This window comes from Neofelis nebulosa, chromosome 6 (genome assembly GCF_028018385.1).
Source record: "Neofelis nebulosa isolate mNeoNeb1 chromosome 6, mNeoNeb1.pri, whole genome shotgun sequence".
Classification (NCBI taxonomy): domain Eukaryota; kingdom Metazoa; phylum Chordata; class Mammalia; order Carnivora; family Felidae; genus Neofelis; species Neofelis nebulosa.
Window position 1 is genome coordinate 154,100,906 of NC_080787.1, and position 16,871 is coordinate 154,117,776.

At 52.2% G+C, this 16,871-nt stretch overlaps 1 protein-coding gene across 1 annotated transcript in view; it reads left to right on the forward strand.

The window, feature by feature from the left end:
* KIF25 (kinesin family member 25) overlaps window positions 1-16,871 on the forward strand; it is a 47,377-nt gene that overhangs the window by 21,533 nt on the left and 8,973 nt on the right. The window contains 3 exon segments of the mRNA XM_058736175.1: window positions 863-899; window positions 8,970-9,037; window positions 15,849-15,923. Coding sequence (XP_058592158.1) covers window positions 863-899; window positions 8,970-9,037; window positions 15,849-15,923 — 180 coding nt within the window.

Below are 16,871 nucleotides of genomic sequence, written 5' to 3' on the forward strand. Positions count from 1 at the left end.
TCGTTAGAAGGCCCTTGGTCAGTCCTGCAGCATGAAGTACAATTTGTACCTTTTTGACAGTGGTTGCATATTTTTTTCTTTTTGTGGGCATAACACGTACGTGCCGTGCTGACTGGTTGCCATGTGCCATTTGTCAGAGGTCCAAGGACCTGGAAACACAGCAGCCAGCAGCTCCAGACTGTGGTGTTTTCACGTACGTGTAGCTTTCCCGTTGCTGATGTCGGGCCGCTGCTTAGACACAGAAACGTGTCTGCCGTTGCGGGGAGTTCTGCCGGACGCTGTTGCTCCTGGCTGTCTAGCTTCTCAGAGCTTCCCGAGCGGCTTCCTGACCTTGTGCCTGTGTTCCTACCTCATTTACGTTCATTTAGCTTCCGTTTCTGCGACACGTTGCCTTTTGCCAGATTCATGATTGCCTTCAAACGGCCAAGGTCCTCAAGGCGGAGACCTTGGTGTGACGTTGTGTGCACATCAGTCAGCCCCACAGCTGCACTGGCAGGAGGCATCGGGTTGTAGATCTGTCCGTCTCCCCCGCACGACACAAGAAGGGAACGTAGAATGAAAAGCGGAGGCAGAAGAGAAAACGTTGGCGGAGAACGTGGGAAGGACGGAGGAGAGACGAGAATGAGGAGCAGGGAGAAAATCTGAGACGCTGATACAAGCGCAGGGGTGAGGGGCAGAAGTAGGGGTGACGAGACAAACCCAAAGGCAAGGAGAGGATGGGGGCGGGAGGGAGGAGGACAGGAAGCGACTACGGCAGGCCCGGCAGAAATGACAGTGGCAGAGAAGAGTTTGGGGATTAGGGAAAGAGAAGGACCCTCCACAGTGACGTGCGTGGTCATTATTGTCATTGTTTTACCCCCAGCTCTGTGCCTGCGGAAGTGGTCCACGCCGTCGATGATGTGAGTCACATCTCCAGCACACCGCACTTGGAGGAGCTCTCTGTGTGGTGGTTCCCGTGGGCCCCAGAAACGTCCACCCCTGGGCGCAAACCAGAGACGGGTGAACATAGGAGAGTTTCCCCCTTTGTTCCGTGCCTCCTCAGATAGCAAAGATGGGTTCTGTGTCCGGATTTCCACTGGAGCAAGAAATTAACGCAGGCTGGGTGCGCGTCCCTTGTGCGAAGCCGCGGGCCTCCTCACTGTAGGTGTGTGTGTGTCAGGAAAGCCGCTCTGCTCTCGTTGGTTTTCCAGCCCCCAAGTCAGCCAGCGCATGAAAGGACGGAACCTGTGGTCTGAGCATAAGGCAAGAAACACAAGCGTGGAACCAACGTGGCTTTAAAACGAACCGTGTCGTTTTAAAATTATGAAACGGACGTGTCTGCTACCAGCCCACAATTTTGTTTTCTCTTTAGAACCTGCGTGTTTCTTAGCTTTATCGACCCAAAAGGCCTGGAAGCAACAGTGGGAAGCCCAGCACCCAGACCATGGTTTCCACCTGCTGGGAGTACAGGACGCGCCCGGGACACAGGCTGTGCCGGGCAGTAAAGCGAGTAGGGAAGACGGTGGGATTGTGTCCACAAATGCAGAAGGGATGCCCACTGATGTAGGGTGAAATAATGGAGCTCAAGACGTGACTGGAGCCAGGTTGAAAAAGTACAGAATTCTACGCAAATCTTCAGTTCACAAGTACTACGAGAGAAAGTTTTTCTTTTCAGAAGATTCTAGCTAATCAATTCAGAGTAAGTGATAAGAATAGAAGTCACCACTCGAAAGCCCTAATAGGTCTGGGTGACAGTCTTCAGTGGGTGCTAGACGGTTAGGGGACAGCAGGATCTTTACCACGGAAGGTTCCAGAACCCAGAGCACTCGAAGTTTCACAGACAGAGAGATGCTCAGACGTGAGGAGGTGGCCACGGGCCATGGGGTCACAGACAGAGAGACGCTGAGATGTGACGAGGTGGCCACAGGCCATGAGGTGCAACAGTCCCACCAGTGAAGAGACTGGGCTGCAAAGTTGAGCCCACATCTAATGGAGTCTGGGGGTCTGCCATTTTGAACAAGAGGAAAGAAATCAGCCAAGTCAGAACGTGAGACACTTCACAGGACCAGTGACCCGATTCCTCTGAGAAATCAGTAATGCCAAGAAGGGCAGAGGAGGCAGAATGGGAGACGCCCCAGGCTCGTAATCACAGTCTCTGAACAAGTCAGCTGTAAACCACATTTTGGGGACAACCAGAGAAATTAGACTACGTGTGGGTTTGTACTAACTGCCTGAAGTGAGATGGTGATGGCATGGGGGCTGTGCTGAAAAACTGAGTCCTCATAAGTGGAATCAGATGTTGTGTTGTCTGGTATTTAAATTAAAATATGCCAGGGGAATGGGAGGTGGGTTGAGCATCTGTAGAAAACAAGATGGACCAAATGCCAAGAGTGCTGGGTGAGGGCTCTCAGTATCCTGTTTCCTCCAGTTTTGTGCATGGTTGAGCGTCTCTGTAGATAAACAGGAAGATACGTTGGGCTTACACTTCACTGCCGCTTGTTACGACCATTGCTGCATGAGTCTAGAAAGCGTGTGGAAGGTGAACTCTCAGCTGTATTGATGCCCAGACCCTGGTCCTCTAGACCGCGGTGCCGGGTGGAAGCCGCGAGGGGCTGCTCCCCACCGCCCCCCGACAAGGTCCGTCGTTGGAGTCTGTCTTATGGTGGTCACATGTCATAATCTGCGGTGACTCTTCCTAAAGCCACTTCGGTTCACGGATCGACGGCTTTCTTTTTACACAGCAGCCCAGGAAACCGTTAGAGCGGTATCGAAAACTCTTTCAACGGTCTCTGCAAATAAGCACTTTAAAAAGTCCTTGTTTTGAAGGATTTTTTTTTGTCTGTCACTCGATGCGTTGTCTGTCGCCTTAAACACCAGTACGACTGAGTCAAGCAAAAGGAGACAAATTAAATTCTCATTGTTAGGAATTTGAGTGAAAAGGAGCCCTGATGCATCCTGTTAAATCTCCTTCTATAGGTGGAGACGCGGAGTATCCGTGGTCAAGTACTGGTCTTTTCTGCACCGTGCGTGATCTGCGGGTGTACTGGTCGACCTTCAGTTTTTAGTGGGAGAATGTATTCCGAGCCCGAGACCTGGCCCTCACGTGCTTTATAAAGACCTGTTGTCGTCCCTGCTTTCTATTATAGATGTTCTTTGTCATGTGTTCACCTCGTGACTGTCCTCTCCGGTTCCTGTCAAATTCCCACTGAATTTTCAAATTCAGAAGTTTGAGGGTTTTGTGTTTCCTTATATTTTACGCATCAAGGTAACATTTCTTTTGATTGGGTCATTTTGGATTTTCTTTGAAGGACTGAGTGGAACCCAAGTTGTGTTTTAACTTTATCGAGCTGCCGGTTCCGGAGCTTTGTGTCACTAAATGTGCGGAGAAGGCGAGCGGTCAGTGTAGTGACCTCCGGGCTCTGGGCTCCCATGGGTGCTCCCGAGTCTGAAGAGCGTGAGAGTCTGTGTCACACGTGTGGCACAGCATTGCGTTGCAGTTTGCGACCTAATCCAACATTGAATCGTTGGCGATTCACACTGTAAATAAAATCAGTCTCGCGGGGAGGAGTCTGGCCACAGTCCCTAGTTCTCGGTGGCTGTCTTCAGGGTTAGGTAGGTGCATTTCCCACTTAACACGCATCTGCTTGTTTGATAATCAGATATGGAAGAAGAGATTTGCAGCTTTGTCTGCTTGTCTGTGGCTCCCCTTATTTTTCACTCTTATCAAGCCATTCAGTTTGACAGTCACAGGCTTGACTTTCCGAATACAGCTAAGGAAGCCTAGGGGTCAAATGATTCTCCTGCAAATATCTGCAGCTGAGGTCAAAAACATTTTCTGAGAGGCGCGTGACAAAGACGGATGGGTTTGACATCCCTAAGACAAAATTGTTAATGATCAAAGTTTCATAGGGTCCTTAACTTGTCCCCTAACCGAGGCTCACCTGGTCCTCGCCGTAACCGTGATGGCGGCGACATCTGCCAGCAGCTTCGGCTCACGCGGAAAGCAGAGACGTGCGGTCATGCCCCGGATACTCCGGTGTCTGGTCGGATGAGGCACGAAAGCACACTGAGGGAGACCTCTGCGTCTCGAGCCGGTATTTGGGGATGCTTGCATGAGCTCAAACATAGAACATCCCAACCTGAGCTCCGCATTTTCCCTGCGGACACACCCTTACTCCCGTCTCCCCATCTTCGCAAGGGAAAGTCATCCACCCGGTGTCTGGTGCCAGAAATGTGGGAGTCCCTGTGGACTCTTGCCTCATGAGTGCCCCTCAGATCCTGTCGGTTCTGCAGGAGGAATCTCCCCTGGGTCTGATTTAGTTCATTCCCATCGCTCTCACACTTGGGGCCACACTCCTGTCCCTGGGCCTCGCCGACCTCACCCTCCCGAACCGAATCTCCGATCTGCTCTGTGGCTGAGGAGAGCAGTCCTTGAAGATGCAGTTTGGTCAGATACGTGGGCCTCCTGGCTTGAAGAAGAAACTGGAAAGTCTCAATTCTGACCTCTGTGCAGAGGAACATACGCGTTGCTCCCAGCTACACTGGCCTTGAACGTGACAAGCCCTTCGCTGCCTGCAGGACTCATGCGCTTTCCTCCTTCCAGAATGCCCTTCCGCTCAGCCTGCCCAGGCATGCCAGTCTGAATGAGACCATCTGTGTCCCCCCCACCCCCGCATCTATTTACTTCTCTGGGGTTCTTGGTGGAATCGCACATAATTTTCTGCCGCCGATTTGTGAAGTGCATCCGCACCCCCGTGTGTAGGCCTCACCCTCTGTTCACCATGACACTCGGTTCTAGATCTGGCATGGCCGTGTCTCCGTGCGCACGAGCGAATGGTACACACGCTTCTAGTTCATTCCACAGCCTGGGGCTTTCTTATCCGTTCTGCCACCAATGAAACAGGATAGGAATCGGAAGACCGGAGTCACAGGCTAACCGTGCACCTCGGCTCTGTCACTCGGCTTCTTGAGGCCTGTGAAATCCGCTCTTTCCTGCGGTGAAATTGTGGGTGTAAGAGGGGCTTTCTAGAACCCAGATTGAGTGTCTCAAATATGAACCAGTTGTGAAGAATTGAAAATCGTTACAACAGCTAGTGTGACTTATACAGACTTTGATCAGAAAAAGATGTTTGCATTTTTAAGGAGTTACAAGGATTTAAGGAAGAAATTCTCTTTCTCTTCCCATCAGCTTACTTCAAGCTCAAGCTCTATATTTTACATTTTCTCCTACTGGTCAGTTATTTCATGGCTTTAAATCGGATTCACAAAGAATTTCTCCCTCATCCCATCTCCAGCGTGTGCACCATCCCAGGAAAGGACACACCCCTCTGCCGGAAGACCCATTGCCACGGCCGAGTGCCCTCCACTGGACTGTCCTTATTTCACTCGGTGTCTGGAAATGACCCTCTTCTGCGTAACGTCTCTGGAGTAGGTACTACAGAGTTCCTAATATTTTCTCCTTTCGTAGGTAACTAATTTATCCAAATTTTAGAACCGTGGACTTAGCGAATTCTGTGAGGCGCACCAGGGCCGACCCCGTTGCCGGCACATTTTATAGATGGCAGGAAATGGGGCTTCGAGAAGATAAATGAGCACCCAGGGTCACACAACAAGTTGTACCAGAGTCCGAATTAGCAAATAGGGTCTATACTAGGTGTGAAGAAGTCTGTGGCTGCTTCTTACCCAAAGACCTTCAAGAAGTGTGGAGCCGGTGACTGTCTGTGGTCCTGGCGGCCCCTGCGGTGCCGGTGCCGGGTGATGGGCAAGGTGGGGCTGGATGCCACGGCCAGGCGTTGAAGCAGCCGGCAGGCTCGGGCCCACGTCTTGTCCCCGCTCCGCCGAGTGGCCACGGACCAGCACACCAGTACGCGCACTCGCACGCACGTGTGCCCTGTGAGTGGACACCCTCCCGGGCTGGGTCCCTGATCTCCGAGGGGATGCCGTGGGAGGACGTCTGGGAGCGTAGGAACACTCGGCCCAGCCTGTGGGTCACTTCTGCGAATCCGTCGCCCAGCCTGGAAACTGGAGCGTGGCAATGATTTACGTGACCCCCTCCTCCCCTCCCCGTCTGAGGTCATCACCAATTCAAATTTTATTTCGATAGTGTCTTGCATTGAATATTGATGTAGATGCCAATAAAACCTATAAATTATACAATGTTTATAAGTACCTAGAATACTGGTATAACGTCAGGAAGACGACGACCGACTGCGCCGGGCGCCTGCCTCATGCCCCCCCGTGGAGCCTTGCAATTCCATGAGGCAGGTGTGCCCATCACAGCGGTGCCCGCAGGTCTGCGTTGACCATCTCGGAGTCCCCGGCCGCTCCCCTCCCGGGAGGAAGGATGCCAGAGGGCAAGAGCCTGAAATTTTGGATGAAGGGAAATTATCTTAAAAGGCCATGGGAAATGAATCTTATTTGTGAGGAGAAGGGCGTTGAGTGCTATGAACGAGGAGGCATTTATTCGGAAAGGAAGGGAAGAACATTTAAGCTGTGTTTGGGAAAATGAGACTTTGCTCTTGGAATCATTTCAGATGTTGCTTAAAATCTAGTGATCACACTGTAGGATGACATTCTAAATAGCCAGGGAAGCTTCTGGACCCATGCTTGTTTTTATGGCTTCTTATGTTCCTTATAGGGTGTCCCTTGAGCTTTTGGGTGAGACGTTGTAAACCTTAGCATTTTCCATTTGTGTTTCTTTATGGTTAAAACGCAGACATTTGAAGACGTCAGTAAAACACTTTGGGGTGTGTGTTTCTGCGCCGTTCATCCTGAGGGGCTAGGGTTACGTCTTGGCACAAAATTAAAGGAATACCACCACGAAAGTATGCCTCAAGTGGGGAGTGAGGGGCCGAGGCTGGTGGTCAGATCCTGGGTCCGGGTGCCAGGTGTGGCTTCTGCTCTGAAGACAGTGTCAGTGCCTTACTTCTCGGTCCTGCGTCTTCCTGCGGAGTTTGGGAGTTAAAAAGATTGAGGAGGGGCGCCTTGGGGGTTCATCCGGTTGAGCGTCTGACTAGCTCAGGTCATGATCTCGCGGTTCATGGGTTCGAGACCCACGTCGGGCTCTGTGCTGACAGCTCAGAGCCTGGAGCCGGCTTCAGATTCTGTGTCTCCCTCTCTCTCTGTCTCTCTCTCTCTCTCTCTGTCTCAAAAATAAATAAACATTAAAAAAATTTTTTTTAAGATTTAGGAGCTGCTTCCTTCATGGGGGTATTACTGTTATTATATACTAATATTACTGATATCATAAGGGGACAGACAGCCCCTGCGGCAGCTTCTGGCACACTGTCGGAGCTCAATAAATCCTCAGCGGAGAAGTGAACTCTCCGTTAGCGACTCCTCTGAGGATAAGACCTCTTCCTTGAAAGCTGTGTTCAGACAGAGCCACCCCCAAACCTTCGGATAGTAACTAGATAAGGTGCCCGGGCAGCGGCGGCCGTGTGACGGGACGGGGGGCCCCAGTCACGGACCGCTGCTCCGTCCTGGCCGAAGTCCCCATGGACGGGTTTCTGGCCCTTTCTGCTCTGACGTACTTTTCCTAATGGTAGCAAACGGCCTCCCACTCTGCCACCCCCGGCTGGCAGCTTGAGATAAGGCCTTGAATGGCGCGCCCACAGCTTGATGTCCTGTCACTAGCTCCTCACACTTGTCGGTTGAGGTGACTTATCCCCTTCTGGTCTGATGTACATGTTGGAAAGATTTCCAAGGCAGTGACGTAAAGCGTGGACTGGAAGGAAGGCCGCTGGGCTGGAGACGGAGAGACCAGCGCAGGGGGGAAGCCAGGGACCATCTCGTCAGCCCGCACCCCCCACCCCCCGCCCCAGCAGCAGCAGCAATGGGTGTCGGGAAGGGAAGGCGCATGAGAGATGCTTCCGGTGAAATCCAAGGCCTAACTATCGAGTGTGTTGGCAAGGCCACCGCTGAGTAACTTTTTCAAAGCCCATCTCACCCACACGCACACCTGTGTGCCTGTAGCATTTCACGTTTGATCACGGGGACGGCGCGGCCCCACCTCGCTGGCCAGGTCAGCACCTGAACCGGCGGCCCTCGCAGATCCAAACGCAACCGCACGCGGCTCCCACGGCCCGGCCCGCGCCGCTGGCGGGAAGTAACAACCACGTCTAGAACAAATGGCATCGAATTCCACAGCTTATGCCCTCAGTGCCTACCCAGGCCGCCTTCTGGACGCGCATTTATTTTTGCGGATACCCGTATATGTGAAGGGACCCGCAGGGAGCCGGGAAGGCACACCCTCCAGCGGCTGTCACGGAAAAATCAAATGTTGGTTGGTTTTCAGTTCTTGCTACAGGCCTGGTCATGAATTTGCATTTTGTCTTAGAATTGGAACCCATTCGGAATGTGTATGTTTGTTTCTGCGCTTCAGGAGAAGTAATCGAATGCTGCGTTTCTTGTTGAAGACAGCCTTTGCTCGTGTCCGCACAAGATGGCATTGAAGGAGACAGCGGGACAAGACCCAAAGTCCACGCGTTTTACAAGCAAAAATTTTAGTGCCACCAGTTATAATGAAATTATAACATGTCCGAGATGGGACTTCGTCGGTCCTGGGAGAGTCTCACGCCTCACTCGAGAGGTCAAGTGCCCGCAGAGGCCCCTCCCTGGGCCGCTGCACCCCCCCCCCCGCCCCCCCACCCCCGTCTGTAGCAGAGAACGAGCTCCTCTGGGCGTTCCTCGCGGAGGCGACTTTCCTCTCATACCAGCGCCCGGCCGGCGTGTCCCCTAGAGGGGAAGGAAATGTTACAGTCTCTGGGGACCATCTGGTCGCTGTCTTAGTTACTCAATTGTGCGGTTCAGTAAAATGCATCCGTAGACAATCCGTAAACCGGGCGTGGCTGCGTTCCACCAAAACTTTGTTTACAAAAACTGGCGACAGGCTGGATTGGCCCGAGGGCTGCGGTCTGTCAACCCCTGGTCAGTGTTACCAGTGCAGCACTGGCTGTGTCTTAACTGCCTTGTTTACGCTTTTTTATTAGGAAACAGTCTTGGTGAAATGTGATCGGGCCGCTCACCCGCCGATTAATAACACTTACAGTTTTGAGAGGTAAGTGCTTTGACACAGAAAACAAAGCCATACAAATATAAATCTTGCGTTAGCATTTGGTTAATGAAATTCACAATTTATCCCATCATTTGCACTAATTGCTAATGAGCAAAGGCAATTGAGTGGAGAAAGCATGTGTTGTCTTTTTTGTTTGTTTAAGTGTATTTATTATTTTGAGACAGAGATGGTGAGTGGGGGAGGGGCAGAGAGGGGCGAGAGAGAATCTCAAGGAGGCTCCACGCCGACAGCGGCGAACGGGACGCGGGGCTCAAATTCACGGACCGTGAGATCATGACCTGAGCCAAAGTCAGATGCCTGACTGAGCCCCCCAGGCGCCCCAAGCTTGCCTTTGCGACAAGTAGTGGCGAAGCAGTGGGTGAGCCTGCAAACAGGAGATGAGCCTTGATCTGTGCACCACACTTTTCAGTGTTTGTGTATTTATTTTGAGAGAGAAAGCGTCAGCGCGTGCGAACGGGGGAGGGGCCGAGAGAGAGGGAGGCGCAGAATCGGAAGCAGGTTCCAGGCTCTGAGCTGTCAGCACAGAGCCTGACGCAGGGCTCGAACCCACGAACCGCGAGATCATGACCTGAGTTGACATCGGACGCCCAACCGACTGAGCCACCCACGCGCCCCTGTGGGTCACACCTTTTGCAAAAAAGTAACTGACATGGAATCTAGACCTAAATATAACGCATAAAACCACAAAACTTTCAGAAGATGACTCAGGAGAAAAGTCTTTGTGACCTCGAGTTAAGCAAAGAGTTCCCAGAAATGCCACAAAGAGCGCGATTTATACAAGAAAACGATGTATCGGGCTTTGCCACAGACACCGTCCGCTCTGTGTGTGTGACGTCACCAGGAGAAAGGGCAGGGGAGCCCCAGGCCAGAGCGAACCTTTGGAAATCACAAAGCTTACCAAGCACTTGTACCCAGAAAGGAAGAGAACAGACCACGCCGTAAGCAGGTGGGCAAAGTGTCAGTACAGACGTTGCAGCCGAGAGACGCCGACGTCCTCAGTTACGTGGGAGGGCCGGCTGGAGGCCACCGGTCCACGCGGCCCAATGCCGAAACCACAGGCTGGTGGCTGGAGGTGTCAGCGTGGTTGATGCGGACAAAGGTGGCACCGCCCCTTTGGACACGGTGTTCTGTGACACGGAACGCGCTTTCTATGTGACCCAGACCTTCTGGAAGAGACGAAGGCCTGAGGGTGGAGAACAAGCCAGACTCTGCCAGGAGCTGGGAGGCGGGAGGGGTTGTCCACCGAGAGGCCACAGAGAGGCCACAGGGGAGGCCATGGGGGAGACTCGTGCTGAGAGCTGCTCTCCGTCTCGGTGGCGGCCTTGTGTGCACTCGTCTGTGCCCACGGAGCTGCTGCCTCCGTGGCCGAAGCACGGGATCCATTTTAAAAATACAGTCAATGTTTCAAGGAGACCTTAGGAGGCAAGTGGGCTAATTCTGACGTGTGGGTCCTGATTCAATCCGTAAACTCTGATGCTTTTTTTAACAAGAAAGCTGAAGTGGCCGTGTGGGCTTCAGACGCGACACCACCAGGGAAAGGGGGCCTTCCTCATATAAAGGGGCCGGCTGTCAGCTCCAGCTTCTTGTCCGCAGCCCGGCTGCCTCTCCTCGTGCACCTGGAACGTTCCCTCCGATGGGCCTTCGGGGCCACCTGTGTCTCGCCGGGCGTTTCGGGTCCTGTGTTGTCCACGCTCTGAGCAAGAGGAGGGCGAGGAGGGCCACGCCACCCCAGCCCGCTGCCACGGGGCGGGTCTTCAATCCCCCTCGTGTTCCTGTGGCTTCTCACATGTTCCAAGCACGTCTGTGCAGGTCCCGGGGCTTGGCCTTGTCAGGAGCCCCTGGACGGGCACCGCGGGTGGAGAAGCCAGGGGCGGCCGCTCACACGCCTTTCCAGGGTCAAGTCTGGGCTGTCGTGTGCCTGCCGCGGCCGTGGGACCCGGGAAGGGGGGCAGGGCGCTGGGGGCGGGGACCCTGTTTGGGGGAGCCGGTGGGGGGGGGCAGCACGCCATACACATTGGGGTCAGACTGAAGGAGAAGGTCTCGATTGTGGTGTTTGGGCTGAACAAAAAAAAGAAAGGAAGGAATTTGTGCCAGTCGCTGTCCATCCAAGCAAGAAGCAATAATTCACATTTAAATCTCCGTAAGAATTTATTTTGGGGAGGAATTTATTCAGGATTGTCCCACTTCAAAATCAGCAGAACATATGGGTCTTATGAAATCAGAACACTGTTTATTTTATAAGAGCTTTTGACGGAACTAATAAATGTCAAAATATTTTATTTCAGGGTTGAAAGAAACTCTCAACAGTTTCAGTACTTAGCTCCTTTTTAAAAATAAATATGTGTGAAGGGGAAAATACATTCCTTCCTAAAAAATTCAGGAAAAGTATGAACAGGCCCAGAGTCAGAAGACCACTGCTATCTTCTAAGTGGGATAGAAATACATTATTATTGGGGCGCCTGGGTGGCGCAGTCGGTTAAGCGTCCGACTTCAGCCAGGTCACGATCTCGCGGTCCGGGAGTTCGAGCCCCGCGTCAGGCTCTGGGCCGATGGCTCGGAGCCTGGAGCCTGTTTCCGATTCTGTGTCTCCCTCTCTCTCTGCCCCTCCCTCGTTCATGCTCTGTCTTTGTCTGTCCCAAAAATAAATAAAAAAAAAAAAACATTAAAAAAAAGAAAAGAAATACATTATTATTTTTTAAAATGGCAAATTAAAAGTGGCAGCCATTGACCCAAAATGCCATAAGAAACATAAGAAGTAATTTCATTATTTTGAGCATAAAGGACGTATCAGGTAGTTGAAGGACTCTTGGCTGTGTCCCCCTGTTACACGCATTCATGCTGTGACGTCCCCACATGTTTGCGTCGATTCCTGGGGTCGTGAGTTCGAGCCTTCCCTGAGCTCATGTTACGGGCTGGCGGGGCTGGAGGTGAGCTGACGGTGTCTGCACCGCTCCTGACGTTCTGTTAACCAGGAGTTAACCAGGCAGAGAAGAGAGGACATTCCGGTAGGGAGACAAAAGGGTCAAAGGCACAGAGGAGATAGGAGCAGAGGGTCAGAGACCCCCCTGACCCCCACAGGGTCAGGACCGCAATGTGGCCGGGCGCACCCTGGAGACGGTGGGGGTGCTGGCTGTGTGGAGAGGACCCCCAGGACGGCTTCGCCTTCCCCCTGGCAAGTGAAGACTGGGTTAGCCCGGCCGGTCAGCTGCCCCGCCACCCCCCGACCCCCGTGCCCACAGCTTCCCACCAGGACGTGCTTGGACCTGGGGCCTCCCAGCTTCTGGCCTCCACCCAGCTTCTCTGGTGGGAGGCCGGACACCCTGTCGGGCAGCTAACAGCCTCCTGCAGCTTTTTCTCCAGTGAGCTCGCGTCTCTAGATGTGTTTCTACAAGATACAGAGAGGACTTCTGATATAAGAAGAAATACAGGGAACATGTTCCTGCGTAAGGAACACGTAAGAAACGGAAGGAGATGTTACAACACAATCAGCATTGGCCTTTTTCTTTGTTTTCCGGAGCACTTTGTATGTTAGGGATATTGATCTCTTTGTAATTTAAGTTGCAACCGTTTTTCCAAGTTTGTTATTTTGTCTTGTTTTTGCTTCTGAAAGCTCTTACCTGTGCCAAAGCTCTCCCCTTGTTAACTTAATTATAGTGACAAAGGCCACCAGGTTAGAGAAGAATAAACCCACGTGTTCTGATATTTGTGTGGTTTGACTTCTCACATTAAACTTACGACCCGTCTGGAACATCCTAGAATATTGTCTAAGGGATGGATCCCATTTTATGTTTTTCCACGTACCTCCCCAGTTAGTGACACCACTTAGGGAAACACATCTTTTCCCCGCTAATCTGAGATGCTTCCTTTATCACACAGCTGCCACACGCGGGCCCAGTTCTAGACTTGTCTCGGGTGCCCTGGACGCCCCCTCCCCCGGCTCAGGTGCACGGCCACAGCCTCGGGTGCAGGCTTCACAGCACACGGAGGGTCCCCGGGGACAGCCCCACCCCCGCTCCTTCTCTCCCCCCCCCCCCCCCCGGGGTTTTCCTTTCTGTTCTGACCTCTTGTTTTGCCAACGCAATTGTATGATCACATTACCTGGCTCCAGAGAAAGACGTGATGGCATCTGTGGTATTTGGGGGTGTTTTGGGGGGGAGTAAGGCAAGTTTATAAACTAACTTTGGAAAAGACTGACTTCCTCACAGAGTTGAGTCTTGCTGTCCAAGTACGTGGTCTGTCTTTTTATTTGCTTGAGTTGGGTTATGTCTTTCAGGAGAGTTTTATAGTTTTCTCCGTAAAGGATGTGGACATTTCTCATGAGGGTTATGGCTGGGTTTTCAGTTTGCTTTCCTCCTGCCATCGATGGGAACTTCCTCCCACAGTATCTTCTGACTCAGCTGTTCGTGTGCACGAGTGTGACTGATGTTTGCACGGATCCACGAGGCCCGCCACCTCTCTCACTGCCCCTGCGCAAAGTCACGTCCTTTGACTCTGGAGTGGCCGGTGCACGACCACACGTCACGTCCAGTGGAGTCAGTGTCCTGCCCGGGTCTTATGTCATCGCTTCCCTGTGTCCACCTGGGCTCCTGAGTAATGACTCGATACAGTGTTACCAAGTGCAGGTGGCACAGGACCCTTGACCTTGGCTTCACGTTGGTGGCAAAGACCTGAGTGTTTAAGTAAGACGTTCACAAAGCCTCAACTAGTTACTATTTAGGAAAAGTTTGCTGACCCCTACTATAGATGAGAGATTTAGAAGACGTTTGGCCAGTGGCCAAGGGAATGCCTTGTTTGAATCGTGATTTTTAAAAGCTGACAGGAAAAATAAGCCCGCCGGAGAGCTGGAGAAACGTCAGAGAACGCTGGACGGCTTTGGGGGTGACAGTAAGGAATTACTGCTAGTTTTCCAAAATGTGGTGATGGTGACATTGTGATGTTTTTGGAACAGTCACGTCCTTTTCAGACACACATTGAAACATATGCAGACAAAGCAGATGGACACGAGGCCAGCTTCAACCGGCTGCGGGCGGAAGGCGGGTTTGTGCAAAGTAGACGGGCCCTGGGGAGTTGGGGGACAAGTTAAAAAAGAGATTCAAGAGCTCAGCATCACACCCCTTGCTCTAAATGACCCCCTGATCATGCACGATGACCCACATTTTATAAGGGATTCCTCTGAAGTTTAAAATTAATCCCTCTTTGGGGCGCCTGGGTGGTTCAGTCACTTAAGCGCCAACTTCGGCTCAGGTCATGATCTCACGGTTGGTGGGTTCGAGCCCCGGGTCGGGCTCTGTGCTGACAGCTCGGAGCCTGGAGCCCGCTTCGGATTCTGTGTCTCCCTCTCTTTGCCCCTTCCCCGACTCTCTTTCTCTCTGTCTCTCTCTCTCTCAAAAATCCGGGCACCTGAGTGGCTCAGTCAGTTTTGAGTCCCGACTTCCACTTGGGTCATGATCTCACGGCTTATGGGTTTGAGCCCCACATCGGGCTCTGTGCTGAGAGCTCGGAGCCTGGAGCTTGCTTCCGATTCTGTGTCTCCTTCTCTCTCTGCTCTTCCCCACTTGTGCTCTGTCTTCTTCTATCAAAAATAAATAAATGTAGGGACACCTGGGTGGCTCAGTCGGTTAAATGTGCGACTTCGGCTCAGATCATGATCTTGTGGTTCGTAGGTTCAAGCTCCGGGTCGGGCTCTGTGCTGACAGTTCAGAGCCTGGAGCCTGCTTCCAATTCTATGTCTCCCTCTCTCTCTGCCCCTCCCCGGCACTCGCTCTCTCTCTCTCTCTCTCTCTCTCAAAAGTCAGGGCACCTGAGTGGCTCAGTCAGTTTTGAGTCCTGACTTCCACTTGGATCATGATCTCACGGTTCATGGGTTTGAGCCCCGTGTCGGGCTCTGTGCTGGCGGCTCGGAGCCTGGAGCCTGTTTTGGATTCCGTGTCTCCCTCTCTCTCTGCCCCTCCCCTGTCCATGCTCTTTCTCTCCCTCAAAAATAAATAAACATTAAAAAGTAAAATAAAATTAATCCTGCTTCTAGAGATAACAGGCATCAATTGGACATTATGAAACATTTTAAAAATGAAAGAAGAGAAAAGTTTGGTTCCAGCCGAATACGAACCTGTATTTCAGGAGCCTAAGCTTGGATGCAGGGGGCACTCGATTCGGTACATCTGCCCCCCGTGTGCTTTGCGCGCTCGGTAGTCTGGCACAAAGCCCGCTCTGCGGCTGCATTCCGGTCTTGTTTCAAATTGTGCAGTGAACTGCATTTTTTGGAAGTCCTTCCTGCTTGGCTGTATTTGTGGGAGCTTCTAAACACAGAGCCACACTGATTCCCTCACACAGCAGACACCCCGTCCTGGTGTCCAGCTAACCCGGGGCCTAGGAAAACAATACTGTTTGTTAAGAGCTCCAGCATAAAAATCAAATACTGTGTATCAAATGTTGCCTGGAGTATGATTTTTACACTATTATTGTTGGACCCACTTAAGTGGAGCTAATTTCGTTCTGGGATAATTACATGGTATCCTTTCTTTCTTTCTTTCTTTCTTTCTTTGCAAGCATTCATAATTTTGCTTATTGTGTTTTTATAACAGAGGAGACAATTCTTCCGTCTTCCTTAACCTCTGTTAGCTTGAAAGGCCATGGAATTAACCTTTTCTTATTGAAGGAAAAAAAGGATCTTGACGATGTTGGGGCTCCTATGGGAAGTGGACGAAGATAGCGTTCTCGGCAGGTTTTCCTGTTTGGTTACTGAGGTAAATCTCTTTTTCTTCCAACTGTGCATCATCTTCCCTGTGCCTCTCAGAGTTTATGGCCCCGCGGAATCCCAGCAAGCGGTATTTGGGGATGTGCGCCCCCTGCTTACGTCACTCTTGGACGGGTGAGTTAAAACATCTCCAAGGTCAGTGATCACAGTTACAGGCAGATGTCATTCCTGCTACAGGATGAGTGTATCACGTTAGAGCCTGAGCATTTCATACAACGCAGAGCAACTGTAGCCCCGTTGTTGATTAGTGGCCATGGGGGGTGGGGGGGGACTGGGTGTGCCAGGAGAAGGACCAAGCAGGACTCGAGGGAGGGCGTCCGTGAGCACACCTGCCTCGGGTCCTAAAGATGTTCTAGTCACATGTGTGCGGGCTGACGGCCGTGAGCACCTGCTCCGGTTCTCTCTGGGATTCTTTGTGCATTTTAGAATTTTCAGGAGGTCTGTGAAGCACGTTAACTCTAGATTGAGGAACTCACCAGCCCTTCGAGAAGGAGCCTCTGGCCCCGGGTCTCACCTTTGGAGTTGCTGTGTCTTTAGCAACGAGTGGAGCCAGGTTTGTGTAGCTGACACAGAACGCCAGGACTTCCTACCTCAGGGTGCCTGGAGGAACCCCAGTTTGGAGGCGGAGGCTGCGTGCAGTGTCCTGAAGAAGGCGTGTTTGTGTTTGCCCGGCAGAGGCTGCCACACGGCCAACGTCAGCAGCACGGAAGCTGTAACGACAGGGCTGTCTCCGCCCGCGGCGTTCTAGCATCCAAACGCACGGCGGGGGCCCGAGGGGGGCCAGGTCCTCACGGGAGAGCCACGTGGCTCTCGTGGCACCCGCCCGCAGGGCCCACCCTGCACTATGACAGCTTCTGCTACAGCTCTTCTCCCAGAAGAGCTGAATGTGGGGGTTTTATATCCTCCCCCAAAAGTTCTTCCACTGGGAGCCACGGGAGAGCTCTGTTTTCTTTTAAGAAGGCCTCTCTTTAGTAAGCAGGTTCCAGAAATAGAAAAGGCGTGGTGGTTGCACGATCGTCCCCAGAGTTGCCTTTCCACTTTAAATGCGAAACAGATGGCCTT